This window comes from Geospiza fortis, unplaced genomic scaffold (genome assembly GCF_000277835.1).
Source record: "Geospiza fortis unplaced genomic scaffold, GeoFor_1.0 scaffold81, whole genome shotgun sequence".
NCBI classification, from domain to species: Eukaryota; Metazoa; Chordata; class Aves; order Passeriformes; family Thraupidae; genus Geospiza; species Geospiza fortis.
The window spans coordinates 5,933,573-5,947,185 of NW_005054318.1; the positions used below are offsets into that span (position 1 = coordinate 5,933,573).

At 40.1% G+C, this 13,613-nt stretch overlaps 1 protein-coding gene across 1 annotated transcript in view; it reads right to left on the reverse strand.

The window, feature by feature from the left end:
* Positions 1-5,907: 5,907 nt before the first annotated feature.
* Positions 5,908-13,613, reverse strand: part of SLC66A3 (solute carrier family 66 member 3) — an 8,222-nt gene continuing 516 nt past the window's right edge. The window contains exons 2-8 of the mRNA XM_031056438.1: positions 12,148-12,226; positions 11,550-11,632; positions 11,036-11,105; positions 10,351-10,408; positions 9,059-9,179; positions 7,870-7,911; positions 5,908-5,996 (exon numbers count right to left, since the gene is read on the reverse strand). Coding sequence (XP_030912298.1) covers positions 5,908-5,996; positions 7,870-7,911; positions 9,059-9,179; positions 10,351-10,408; positions 11,036-11,105; positions 11,550-11,632; positions 12,148-12,226 — 542 coding nt within the window. The remainder of the gene's footprint in view (positions 5,997-7,869; positions 7,912-9,058; positions 9,180-10,350; positions 10,409-11,035; positions 11,106-11,549; positions 11,633-12,147; positions 12,227-13,613) is intronic.

Genomic DNA, 13,613 nt, shown 5'->3' on the forward strand with positions numbered 1-13,613 from the left:
AAGCCACATTACTACTTGATATTGCAAGGGTGAAGTCTTGGATTTGACTTCAGCTGCTTTTGCTCCAATAATCTTGTAGAAGCTGCAAGATTAAAGTGAGCTTTCAAAATGAAAGTCATGGTGAAAGGTCACGAAATTTCAAGTGTATGTAGTCCTGATACCCTTAAAGAACTCCAAAAAAACACATCATCACCCTGAGAAGAAAGGGCAGAGAGTCCAATAATGTCATGTCCCTGCAGCCCTTACTTCTTGGAGGAGCTGCACAGAAATGCTTCCACAGCCAAGACAACTGCATGGGATGCTTCAGTCCTACCACCTCATTTTAAGGTCGAGACCTTCAGTGTTTGTTCAGAAATGTGTGCCTGCTTCTATGCATAGTCTTATATTGTCCCTGTGGGCCTCATGTCATGTAGTTCTTGTCAGTTGTCATTACTGTTTGGGGTGTTTTTTGCCCAGGATGATCTTGCACCACTTGGTAAGCATGGCTATCCAGCAACAAGTACACCAGGCTTGTGAGACCACAGCCTGTCCTCTTGTCCTTTGCATCACCAACTGCTTAGACTCTGGGCACTGAATTGCCTTCAATAAGTGCTACTTTTTATTAACAAGTGAACTGGTAGAAACTTTTTCTGGAGTGACCTGAGATACAAAATGCCTTTATCTTTTTAAGACTGAAGGAGCCGGGTACCCCACCTGAGGTCTGAGCCCTGTTTCATAGTGGCTCGCCTTGCACTGTCTCTGACCTCAACTGTTCCATTTTCTGGTAGGCTCTTGGAGCAGGTCTTGCAGATGGATGCAGGTCTGGCTGCAGCTAGGACTTGAATCTGCCTGCTGGATCCCATGGTCTCATGTGTCTGTGTGATGTTTTCCAGCATATTACAATCCCTGTGTCCTGGGGGCCACTGAGACTCAGTAGGATCTGTGTAGCCTTTAGTCCAATCTGGAGCCATGGGGAGAGGCTCCCCTGCCAGCTCTGTTCTGAGCTACAGCAATGGGAGTTGTATTACTGGAAGGTGGGCTCTTGTGCAAACTAAAAAAAAACAACACGGCTGAGAGAGGAAAATACCCATGAGCTCAGAGAGTCCATGAAGACTGTAAGTTGTGCTGACAGTGCATTTCATGGGGGAGAAAAAAACCTCACAAAATAAGTCAGACTCTTGAAAGACCACTCTACAGGATCTGTATACAGTCAGCTGTTCAAAGGTGAAAGAATTTCTCTCAAGTAATTATTTAAAATATGCTTTATAGAAGCTCAGTCCGTGCTTCATTAAGATTTACCTGACAGAGGCAACACTGAGGCACAGGATGTGTGTTATTCCATTTATGATTTTCATATAGTATGAGTCTTGGTACTGCTGGCCAAAGCCTTCACATTCCAAAGCAGAAATCTTGTACATTCCAGAGCAGGCATATGCACAGATGACTTGTAATTATAATAAGGTAGTAAGTAGAATTGATTTTCAGCATGGAGCCTTGTTACTACACAGTTTGAATCAGAACCATCATTAGCCAACTTGTCACGTTTTAGACTGGTGCAGGTTCTATCCTTTACACCATTTTCCAGAATACTTGACAGATAAAACAAGGTGTCTGCCCTCTTAAAGCTCCCTCCCTGTGAGTCAGTGATACCACATAATGTACAGAGATACCTGTTTAGGCTTCTGACAATAAGAAAGTTCTAAGATGAAATAATGAAAAAAAAACAGGGTATGAACAAAATTGTGACAATTATTTAAACTTCTTCAAGTATTCCAAATTAAATTTCATCAAAACAATGATGTAAAAATCTCTTATTTTACCCCTGGCCCAAAGATTGAATTTTTTTCCAAGACAGAGATGGTTGCCCCATCTACTGCCAATGTAGAATGGAATAGCTGACACCTTTGAAAATTACTGTATGTCTGTCTTGCCACTAAGCAGGAAACACCTGAGGTCCATCAGGACTCAGGTCTGTGAGGCTGGCAAGGTCTTGTAAATGGATCCATCACAAGTGATGATCTATCAGATTCTTACAGTGATGTTCACTGTGGCTCCCAGGCACCTGTTTGACCTCAACAGTTGTCATCACCAAGAACTCTGAAGTGTCCTGAAGAACCCTGGCTCAAAATCCAGCAAATTACATTTAGTACAAACCAAGAACTTTAGAACATCCTATTTTAAGATTTTTTTTCAGCTTCCTCACCTTCAAAAGTGAGACATCCTTAGACCATTATTAGTGATGAAGGTGACATTTCATGTTCTGCTTCATACATAAACATGAATTTCATGTATGGATGAATTTGGAAGAGAGTGGAAAAACCAGCCTGAAGAGAATTTGGAGGGAAGTCATTATTATTTATCATCAAGGAAAATACATGGCTGGGAAACTACCTCATTTCAGTTATCTCCACATCTGTGGAGTTTTTCATTTATAATAGTTCCTTGTGTGGGCTCAGCTGTTATTTCCTTTTTTTATTTTCCCCCTATTACTTACGTCACTAAATGGATGATTGTTTGGTGGAGGAAGAGTAATTTTACCTCATTTAAAGAAGTGAGTGAAGGTGTTCTATAAGACTGGGGCCATTCAGCTAATTCTGGATTACTTTCTCCAGAGTCAAACTGCACTAAAATCCAGCTGTTGACCTGCAGCGGTTGGGGGCTGTCACTGCCTGTCCACCCCACTCCTTGTTCTTGTGTTTCAGTAGATCAGCTGAGCAGAGCCAGGCTGGGGAGCAGCCACGTGCACGGTGTAAGGCAGACAGAGGCTCGGGGGTCAGGCAGGGACAGGGGCTTCTGAGCAGTCCAAGCATCCTCTGCTGGATTGGAGCAGCACAAGGAAAGAAAGATCTGTGTCTGCTTCGCACAGAATGCCCAGTGCTAAGGGAGGCCCATAGGGTGGGGAGAGGATGGGTTTGCATTTGTGTTCTGTTCACTGAGGACAGTCCAGAAAAAATAAACTATACACATCTTCCCCTGTCCACATCCATGTCCAGACCTGCAGCCTGCTATCTCTGGACTCACATCCTCATTCTTTCAATAGTAAATCTCATGGTAAATGTTTCCTCTCTCATACAGCTGAAGTGAGCTTCTAGCTTACCTGCTGCCAAATCCAGTCACAGTTTCTCACAGCCACTGCTGGAGGTACTTGGTGTTATTTAGTGGACTGTACTGGAACTCAGAGCTTGTCTTCTCACAGACAAGACTCAAAGTTTTTGAAAGCCCCGGCAAGACACGCACTTTGTCAGCCAGGGCAGGACAGGCTGTGTTACCTTGTGAGCATATTGTGAACTGGTACAATTAGACACCGAGTGTGTAATTCCACACCTGTACAGCATCTGTGAATGGAGCTGGATTACTTCCAGCCCTGTGGACAAGAGCTGCTTACTTGCTTACACCTTCTGCCATAAATCCAAGATGCTTTCCCTGCTTGCTTTTGCCCTGCTGCTGCATTACATCAATGACCTCCCTGTTTCCACCCTGATACTGGTGAATGACAAGTTTAACAAGATTTATCCTGCCTATGTATTTGTCTAAAGCTGTTGCCTTTAATCCAGCCACTGAGAAGATTATTCTTTACCTACTGGAAAACACAGTGTTTGCGCTTTCGTGGGGCTTGCCTGGAATTTGAATGTGCCTCTGTTTATGAAAGTTACTCTCTGAGAGAGGAAAAAGTGTAAAACTATTTACTGCTAGTTTCTGATTTGTTCCATATCTCTTGCAGCTTGAATGAGAACTCATGGTCCAGTTTTCCAAGTCCACAAAATTACTTTACCTTAAGTTCATTAATTACCCAGCTTTATTTGTTTTCCTCAGTCTTTTTTTCCCACAGGTTTCTAAGGTGATTTATTCAAAATGCGTTAAGTAACCTATTAAGAACTGTTCTTAAATGCATTTTCAGTATTTTATGATAAAAAAAACATCTTGAGGTGCTGATTGTCAAACCAAAATGGAGCAGCTTCATCTTGCTACAGCATCACTCAGGAGTGTGAAAGAAGTCAATAACAGAGAGGGTTTGGATTCCATACAAATCTTTCTCTATCAAGAAAAGGCTTTAATTAAAAAGCAAGTGTGTTTTTTTCATTTTAAGATGCTGGAGCTCTTAAGCATTTGGCAGGTCAATATTCAGCCTGATGCTTCAAGTGTTAAGGTGAAAGCTGCCCATTTATGACCTGTAATGAATATTTCATTTTCTCTCCATATATGGAGAGAACAATAAACAATAAAAACTCAAATGCAATGAAAATTAACTGTAAGAATGACACTATCAATCTTGAAGAATAGCATTTATTAGTATCACCTGGAAAATGTATCACATGCCACCTGCCACCATTTAGACCACTTCAGATACTTTACACAGCTTTAGTAAAATCAGCATGTTTACAATTAATCTTTCAACCAACATAGGAAGATTTGACTTTTTATTGGAGCAGTAAAGAAAAGCTCATCTTTGACTTGCTCTCAATAACGTGGGATACATGAAATCACTGCCCACAGACACAGCCCTTCCCACTAAAATTTAGAGTACGAAGCAGCTGTTTTCTGATGGTGAATGCTCCAATTGCTGTGTGCTCACTGGCAGAAACATCTGCTTTTGCAGATCCCTTTGCTCCACAGCAGTCACACAATTTAGAATGTTTCGAAGAAAACCTGCCTCAAATGAAGTCAACGCAGTCTTCCCATAGTTTTCAAGGGTGTTGGAATCAAGGGTGCCTAGGTTTTTACATACCAATCAACAGAATACCATAAGAACTCCTGGAATGTTGTATCTTTTAATTTTGGGGAATGTAATGATAAATGAAGGCAAGCTGTATGATTACTAATGTAACTTTTGGTTGTGAAGGCAGTACTTTCAAAACCAAAATCCTCTGTTAATAGTTGTCAAGAATATCCTTTTCCCCTTTTTAATCTAAGTACTACAAACTTCTTAGAATTTCTGAAGTAAAAGTTTTAGTGAAGTCTATGTTCTTCAACACACTTAGCACTGACAGGCCAAAAATTCATGAACCACAGAGCAGTATCAGCAAAACCTCACAACCACAGGAGATCAGTCTGCTGAGATGCATCAAGGTGCACATGTCACTGCCAGTATGGATGGTGTTTGGGAATTCTGGATATCATTCCAGGAACTTTTGCTTGAACAGCATTTTTAACTGTTGGCCACAGTTTCATTAATTCCCATACATTCTAGTCCCTGCTGTTCCCAAAATAATATGTTGACTGAATGAGAGCTCAGGTTGAAAAATAATTTGTAGTTGAGTTTTTGCTCTCTTATCCAATAAAAACTGGGTATACTGAGGAAAGTGACTATGGGTGTCCTGTATCAGCTGTATAAATTGTACTATTTAAGTGTTGCATGTAAGTGCTACAATCCCAACTGGATTTGTGATTTAGTAATTAGAACCTTATTCTGGATTGGGCCTTGACTCAGATTTTCTTCATCCTAAAATACAGACAGTTAATGTTGAACTAATTGAGTTGCTTGCAAGAAGAAGACAAACTTCTATTGTGGTTTTACAGTCTTGCAGCAGGACAAGTCAGTATGTTGGTGCAAAATTGATCATGTATAATTGAAGAAAATTGCTTATATGTAACCAGAAAGTACTGAAGTGATATCAGAATATATATACATCTAACTATGAAATACCTTGTAGTATAAAAATTCAGAGAAAATGTGGTATCAGTGAAACTTGTCTGAAATGACCAATAAAAATATGCTGCTTAAATTAAGTATCTTATCAGAATTATTTCTAAGAGAAAGTAAGCATGAATGTGCTATACTGTAAGTCTGTAAGTACTGTAAATACTATAAGCATGCTGAAGGGTAAATATTAGAGAAAGAGAGCTTCCTCAATCTTTGAAGAATTCTTAAATTTGTTAGGCTTAATTATATTTTTTTATGGTAATGATATGTGTGCTGATGAGTGTCGTCTAATCAGTCTTTTTAATCTTCCTGTAGTGCAGGATTGTGGCTGTGACCCAAATATTGAGAATGAGCATGACTATGAAACGGATGAGAACTAAAAGAGAAAAAAAATATTGTAAGCATAAATCAAAAAAATCAGCTACTGTTACCACACTGGTTTGTAAATTTTTGCTGGTGTACACACAGGCTGGTTCACATTTGGAAACTGTTTTCAGCAAATTAGTTTCAATTACCATGTTCAGGAATCCACACATTCTAAGCATGAATCCAAGCATTTAGCACTTGATCTCTTTCAGAGATAGCTCAAAATTATACACTCCAGTACCTTTAATTCTTTTGTAACCTGGAGAATAGTACAAGCATGAGAAGCCTCATATAAATTTATATGTACATCAAAAGTTAAATTCAGAGTCACAGCTCACATGTCCTTTATAGCTGCATGTGTTATTTATAATAAAAGAACTACTCTCTACTGCTATCTCTTAAGTTTAGACTTTGAGAAGACAGGAGATACTTGGATCTGTCAGACTTTAATGACAGAAAATCTGACAACTGACAAATAAGCAGTTTTTCACTGATTTAACCTGGGTTAAATCAGCTTTAAACCGTAACAGCACAGTACCTGTACCTGTGAGAAGGTATTTAAAGTATAGGTATGTCTGATGTTTATTTGGTAGGTGGAATATTCACAGAAATGTACACAAAACTTTGTTTCAGAACTATGTGATATCTGACTGTTTCCTATGTGTCAATGTGTTCAGTGTTGCTACTTAATGGGAAACATTTTCCATTAGAGCAGGACAGCAACAGTGTTTGCTGCTGGCCCTTCCATGTGCCAAAGTGGATGGTGCTGTGTTTCAAACAGCACCTTTACCTAGCACCAGCTTTGCTTTCCTGGTGTTTTCTCCCTCCCCACAGTGAACCCCTCCCTCCCACTCAGTGTAAATGTGTAGCTGTGGGTGATGTGGACTCAGTACCTGACTCTGACCAAATCCCTGCCTGAGCATTTTGCCAAATCTTTGTTGACCAGCTAACTGCAGAGCCCCACAAACTCCTTACCTTGGCAAAGAAAAAGCAGCAAGCATGGGGGTGGAAATGTGGGCCAGAAATGGGACTTCCCTTTCCAGTGAAAGACCCACTTGAAATGCTTGCAAAGCTACAGCTTTATTGGGCTGCAAAGGCTGCTTAAAAATTACAAAATCTATTCAAGTGATGTTTCTGATGAAAGAGTTTTGAATGAGAACAAGGAACCACCAGATGAAGTACAAAGGGATTGTTACTGTTCCTGCATCCACCAAGCCTTGATTTTGAACAATTTACTGAAAAATCTGTGACATTCCCTAGCTCTTGTGGTTTTCTCAGGATGGTAAGAAGCTGTTAAATAAATCTGTTTCATAATTTGTTGGAAATTATATATTTTAAGTCAGTTTTTAAAAATTTCTTACTAGCCTACCGTTTCATTTTCAGCCTGTCATAAACTTTCTGAATGGAAATTTGGACCTAAAACTGTTCACATACTAAACTGAACTTTAGTTTTCTAGAAGAAATTTTTAATTCAAAAAGCTGTCAATAAGTGAAATACTTATTACTTGAAAATCTCATTCAAGTACTCAGGTTTTCTAAAGTTGTATTTGACTATATTTATTTATTTATTTATTTATTAAATTAGTACATATTTTAATACTTTAATTCTGTTATTTTCAGAATTAATTTTGTAGTGCTTTTGCCATTGGAAAAAAAAAAGCCTTTTGGACCAGTTGCACCACATGACGAGCATAAGCAGTTTTCTGGATTTTTTCTTGATGTCTTTGCCTGATTTGTAATCCTGTGTAACTCCTGCCCTCACCACACTAACCTATCACGTTCATGGTTTGTTCTTGGGAGACTTTAAGTGTTTTGCAAAACAACTAAAAACTCCTGTGGCAGCTATTCCCTTGAAAAGGCAGAGAATTCCATACTTCACTCACCTGCGAAATCCTTTGTAGTCATTAGAGTTGTAATAATTCTTGCTGTAAATTGAATGAATTCTGATTAGTGGAACACATAGGACACATTTATACTTCTAAAAAATTATGAAATATCTGGTTTTCAACAGATCATCTTGCATGAAAATACATACTGTACACATTCCCACTTTTAGTGTGTCTACTCTTCACTATTTTGGTTTTAGAGATCAAGCTCTCAAAACTGACTGACAATGTATTAAGGGTCTTTTTTAATGAGAAAATCACAGATATAATTAGAAATTTTACATCTAAATATAATTAGAATTTTTACAACTATTACACTAGATTGGTCATGGTCAGTTTACTGCTTTTCTTTCTGTTCAGCCCCTCCTTCAGGAGCTGACAGTGAGCTATACCCACAGTTGAGTTAGCATGACTTAACCATTGGGAATGTTCATGTGTGTGTTATTTCAGGTTTTGCAAATACAAGGAATTCAGCTTCCCTTCCCATAAGGAACCTAAATGTTAATTATTTCACACTTGCAGCAGAGTAAAAGCATTTATAAAGTTTACTGTTGCTGTTCACCATAACTTCTAATTACTGACTTTTTTTCATGTAGAAATAGATCCAGCATCACTGGATGATGAGTTTTATAGTGAGAATATTTTAAATGAGTTTTGTGAAGATGCAAAAGGCACTTCTGACAAACAGCTGTAGAACTGTTCATGCAGACCCCTGGGGAATTGCCACAGGAACTCCACAAATGACTGTTCATAAATTCTGTCAAGAAATGTAATTACAAGTAGCATAGAGCTAAAGGTATTTGGCATTAAGTGTGTATTTATTTGTAGACAGCTTTTCATAATTAGCACTGTCTGACTGTATACCTGAAATTTTAGCATCTTTTCAAGCTGGACCACTAGTAACTTTATTAAATCATAGAACATGGAGAAACTTGCCTCATAAAGACAGCCTTTCAGTTATTCTCATTCCCCTTCCCTTGGTCATATTCACACTTTAAGTCATTGGTTTTTATCACTGGTGTCAAAGATAAAACCTGTTTTCAAGAGACTGTATGTTATCTGAGTCCCAGGTGTCAGCACTGAGGGAAACTAAGGCAAGATCTTCACCTACTATGACTGAGTAAAGACCTATGAAAACAGGAGCTAGGAGAACTCAGTACTTCACTCCAAGTTGTCTGTAGCTTACCTGCAGAGGCATATACAGACAAGCCCCAGGTCAGGGCGCTCGCCTGTCCGGCATCTTTGGTCTCCCAGAGATGCTGCAGCTGAACCAGCTTACTGGCTGCACTGATGAGCGTGCACAGATTCTGAAAAGCAGGTGAAAAAGAGAGAGAACCTCTGCCTCTGCCATGTTATTATCTGAATAGGAGTAGCTTTTTCATTTAGAATTAAAAAAAATTGACACTTTTCCAGTATTTGGCAACCCAAGTGCTTCGGCTTCTTAGTAAGGAACAATGAAGCAAAAACTGGGAGTTGCCATAAACAAGGACTCATTTCTGAGGTACTGCCCAGCAAGAAGCTCAAAGAGCACAGTTGCTACTGTGGATGACAAATGCTTGACAGAGGCAAATGCAGTAAGAAGCAAAGAAACAAAAAAAGCCTCTCAACCTGCTCCATAAAACTGTTTATAGAAGTCACCTAAATGAGACTGACCTAGTCTAAACAGCAAGGTTGATTCAGACCATCTGTTATCATTACGTCTGGCAAACCAAACCATAAAGGAATGAGAAAACTGACAAGAATGTGTGGAAAATTAGCCCAGTTGGAGGGAAAAAATAGTAACAGGAATGCACTATTCACTCAGTCCCCCTTTCAAAGGGGATTTTGCAAAGGCAGCAGGTAGAGAGGACTCCACACAGGCCTTTGCGCCATGCCTGGATTTCTGCTGCAAGTAAGGATCAGCATAGGGCTTGGAAGCTTTTCTCCCCATCTGTATCACCTTTTGCATTAGCAGATCCTGCTCATCTCAATTACTTTTTTACTTTCTCTCTCCTGCTAAGAAAAGACCATCTTTAATTTGTAGGTGTTATCAGATTATATTTTTCTTGCAAAATTGTATGACTAAGGGGGGAAAAAGAAGTATGTCACAATCCCTGTTTCAAACTCTTTGATCCTCTATTCTCTTCCTTTTGTGTTAAAGGTTTATTGGTTGGGATTATGACGTTAGGACTAAAGTGGCAGTAGAATTTCAACATTTTAAGTATTTGCTAGTTTTAATTAAGGCACCACCAAGTAACAACTTATCTCAGAATATGCCTTTTTTCCCCCCATAGAGTCTCTATTTTCGATGCTATTTTCCAGCTACTTGCAAAAGAAAGAACCTGTATCTGAAAACTGGTTAGTTATTCTGAAAGCTAACCAAAATGACAAATTCTTCCAAGGACATATATATAGGAGAGAGTCCACTAATAAATACTTCCAGAAAAAAAAAGTCATTTCATGTGAAGCTCTAATTTCAGATAATCATGTAGCACTTACCATGGCCAGATCTATTATCCACTTCTGCAGTGTTATCAAATACCAGCCCACGCAATATCTTACATTACATTAAGTTTCACAGCACTTAAATTATAGGATACAGAGTTCTCAAAACTGCCTGAGGAATAATATTTTTTTAAACATCTGGAAATAATCTTATTGAAACTTTTTAACAGACTATGCAATCAAGATAAAACATATTCAGAACTGGTTGAAACACTAAGTGTTCCTATTTTTCACACTGTCTGGTCAAATAGTGTCTGGAGTTTCTCAAAACCTGCTCCAAAGCACAAGATTTGAGATTTAAACCCAAGTCCTATTTAGAAAAAACCCAAACAGTGCTGTCTTTATTGTAAGTACAACCTGCGTGGGCAGGAATTTTTAAAAAATTAATTTAAAAAAATAAAATCTCTACTCTGCATCCCTGTAGAAAGGATGTAAATTATTAATTTGGTTTACTCTTTATCAGTTGGGAGCCTTCTAAAGCAGAGCAAACATATAAAGTTTACTTCCTGCAGAAGTTTTACTGTGATCCCAGAAATCAGCATGGGAATGTGGAATACATGTTGAAGGGGGGCTGAGAATGATTTACAATAGTAGCACACAAAAAATGATGACACAGCTGCTATGCAAAGAACTACCAAACAAGCCACATAAACCAAACCTCCCAGATTTCAAAGGATACATGAGTGCATAGAAACAAGCTCGTCTCACTTTTCCACTGAAATGCATAATACAGCTAAGGAGAATGACATCTGCAATAAACAAAAGATGGCTCGTCACAGAAAGGACTGAAGGGGCCCAACCCAATCCTAGATAGTTCCACTGGGCACGAGGTCTGTGGAAACTCCTTTCTTACAGCTTTTGTCTCTCAAATGTGATCGATGACCAAAATACTGTAAGCTCCAAAACTAAGCTTTTCTTAGAGTTTGGAGTGTTTAGTACATTTCTCTCTCATGTGGAGAAACCAGACAAAAGGATGAGTTTACACTGTGACTCCGTGTAATAATTAGCTTTTTCTCCTCTACCTGACCATCTCTTTCAATGGCATTTAAACAAATTCAGTTTTATATGAGATGTTAATTCCCTCTTCCCCCCAACTCCAGCATCACTGCAGTGAAGCACTGTACCTACACACAGATACTTGGAGTGCTGAATGAGCCCCACTTCATTTCCAAAACATGGCTTACGAAAATTACCTTGTGCAATGACGACAGGAAACTCCAGGTATGTCTCCAGGGGGTAACCATAATAGATCTGGTACCTCAGAAACACAAGGAAGCTGAACAGAGAGATACAAAACATGACTGCACAGAGGGACACAAATGCCTTCACAGCTTTTATACGGTTTTGGTGGTGCCAAAAGGCTCCAGATAGGTGTAGCCCTTGCTGTCAAACCGATCAAACAAAACACAGGCACACAGAGCAAGCCTGATCATTCTGTAATCTATTTCTGTTACCCTCACTGCTCACACTTCTTGTTGAGGTCTTTATGTCACAGTCTGCAAGGCATAATTTTATTTATTATAATTGCTGAGAAAGAAATAAAGGTTCCAGACCTAGGAGATACCTTCTCTCTGCAAGAGCCTTGGCACCTCCAGGATAACTCTGATTTCTTTATTTATGTCTGTAGTTCAATTTGTAAGCAAGTTTTATAGGGGGAGAAAATGTCTTTCAAGCTGTCTAGACTATACTGTCTATACTATACAGTGTAGCTCTACTGGTCAGACTAAGAGTCTGTTTCTAAGTGCACCAAACAATGGCAATTTTCCTTCCTGCCATTCCACAATACAGTACCTAAAAGGAACTGAACTTTTATGTTTTCTGTACTTCCAGCTCTCCTGCAAGTCCATGGGGTTAGACAGAAAATTCAAAGCTGTATAGAAAACAGAAAGGACTCAGAGCAGTTTTACATAAGAAAAAATATTATGGTTTCTGGTGTAGAAAAATGGCAGAAGGAACAGCCTGCCTTGTAAGAAACTGGCTTTTACAGTATTCAGAATTTAAATATCTGAACTTCCCAGGAATGCTATTTGATGTAGAGTGAAATCAGATTCAGCCACCAGCACCATGTTGCTGTGTCACCCCTCACACCTGGTCACTCTATGTTGATTTCACAGAACCAGTCCAGCTTGTAGTGGTAGTCACACAGCTCCCTGCAACTGGATTCAAAGTATTTAAAGGTAGGAGGATAAACAGTCTACTAAATACAATAAATGTTTCAAAGAAGACCAGAACCTGTAGTTGTGTGGGTACCGTGGTTCTCACACAGGTGCTGAAGAGACATTTCCAGCTTCTGCATGCTCATCTCAAACATTACTTACAAACCCTTTTTAATGCAGAACAATGCACACAAATGATTGAAGGGCTGTCACCGCTTTTTTGGATGAGACTGTGGCAGCAGTAATCTCTGCTGGAGCTCCAGTTTGCTTCATTTATTCTGAGGTGTGTTAAGGGTAAACAGCAGCAACACGGGTTCAGAGAGAGACGGGCGGGGAGCGGCCACGGCGGAACCTGAGGGACTCCGCACAGCTCCACTGAGAGATGTCTGTAAAAGGAGCTGTGCCCCTGCCTGGAGACACGGCACGGGCACCCTCAGACACACCACGCCGTTTTTGTGAGGGGATTTTTCTGGGTGAAAGCCCCTTTCCTCGCAGCCGCCCGGCTGGATGTTCTGCCCACCTCCACCCCGCGGTTGGGCCAAGGCAGGGCTCTTCAAGTTGCTTTCTCTCGCTTGTAACCACACCTGAACGTGCACACACCGAGCTTATTTGTTTGTCGTTTCATACAATCCTCTTTAAGCAAGATTTAATAAGCCTAGCCCATGTAAGCTCATTACGGGCTCACAAGTCTTTGGAGTTTGACACGGCTTGTAATTTTCTTAAGGAATTATTTAAGTCTTACTGATTCGGGTGAAGGAAGCCTGTCTGACAAGTACAGCTACCTGCACCACAGGGTACACGGGCCACTGAATAACCTAAACACAGGCTTACACCCTCTGCAGCTGCTGTATGCACCGACATGCGTGGTCCTGGATGGTTTGGGGCAAGTTAAAAAAAGACGAGTTTCGCTTTAAGTGAAAAAGCGGAATCACTAAAACAGGAAGTTCCTTCCCGAAAGGCTCTGTGGGCTCAGCTGGCGGGGCTGGCGCTGAGCTCCGAACGGAGCGATGTGGCACGGCGGGAGCGGGGGGTGCTCGCCGCCCTCAGGCCGCCCCTCAGCGCACCCTCACGCCTGACCTGAGCCGCGGAGGAAGGAATGCA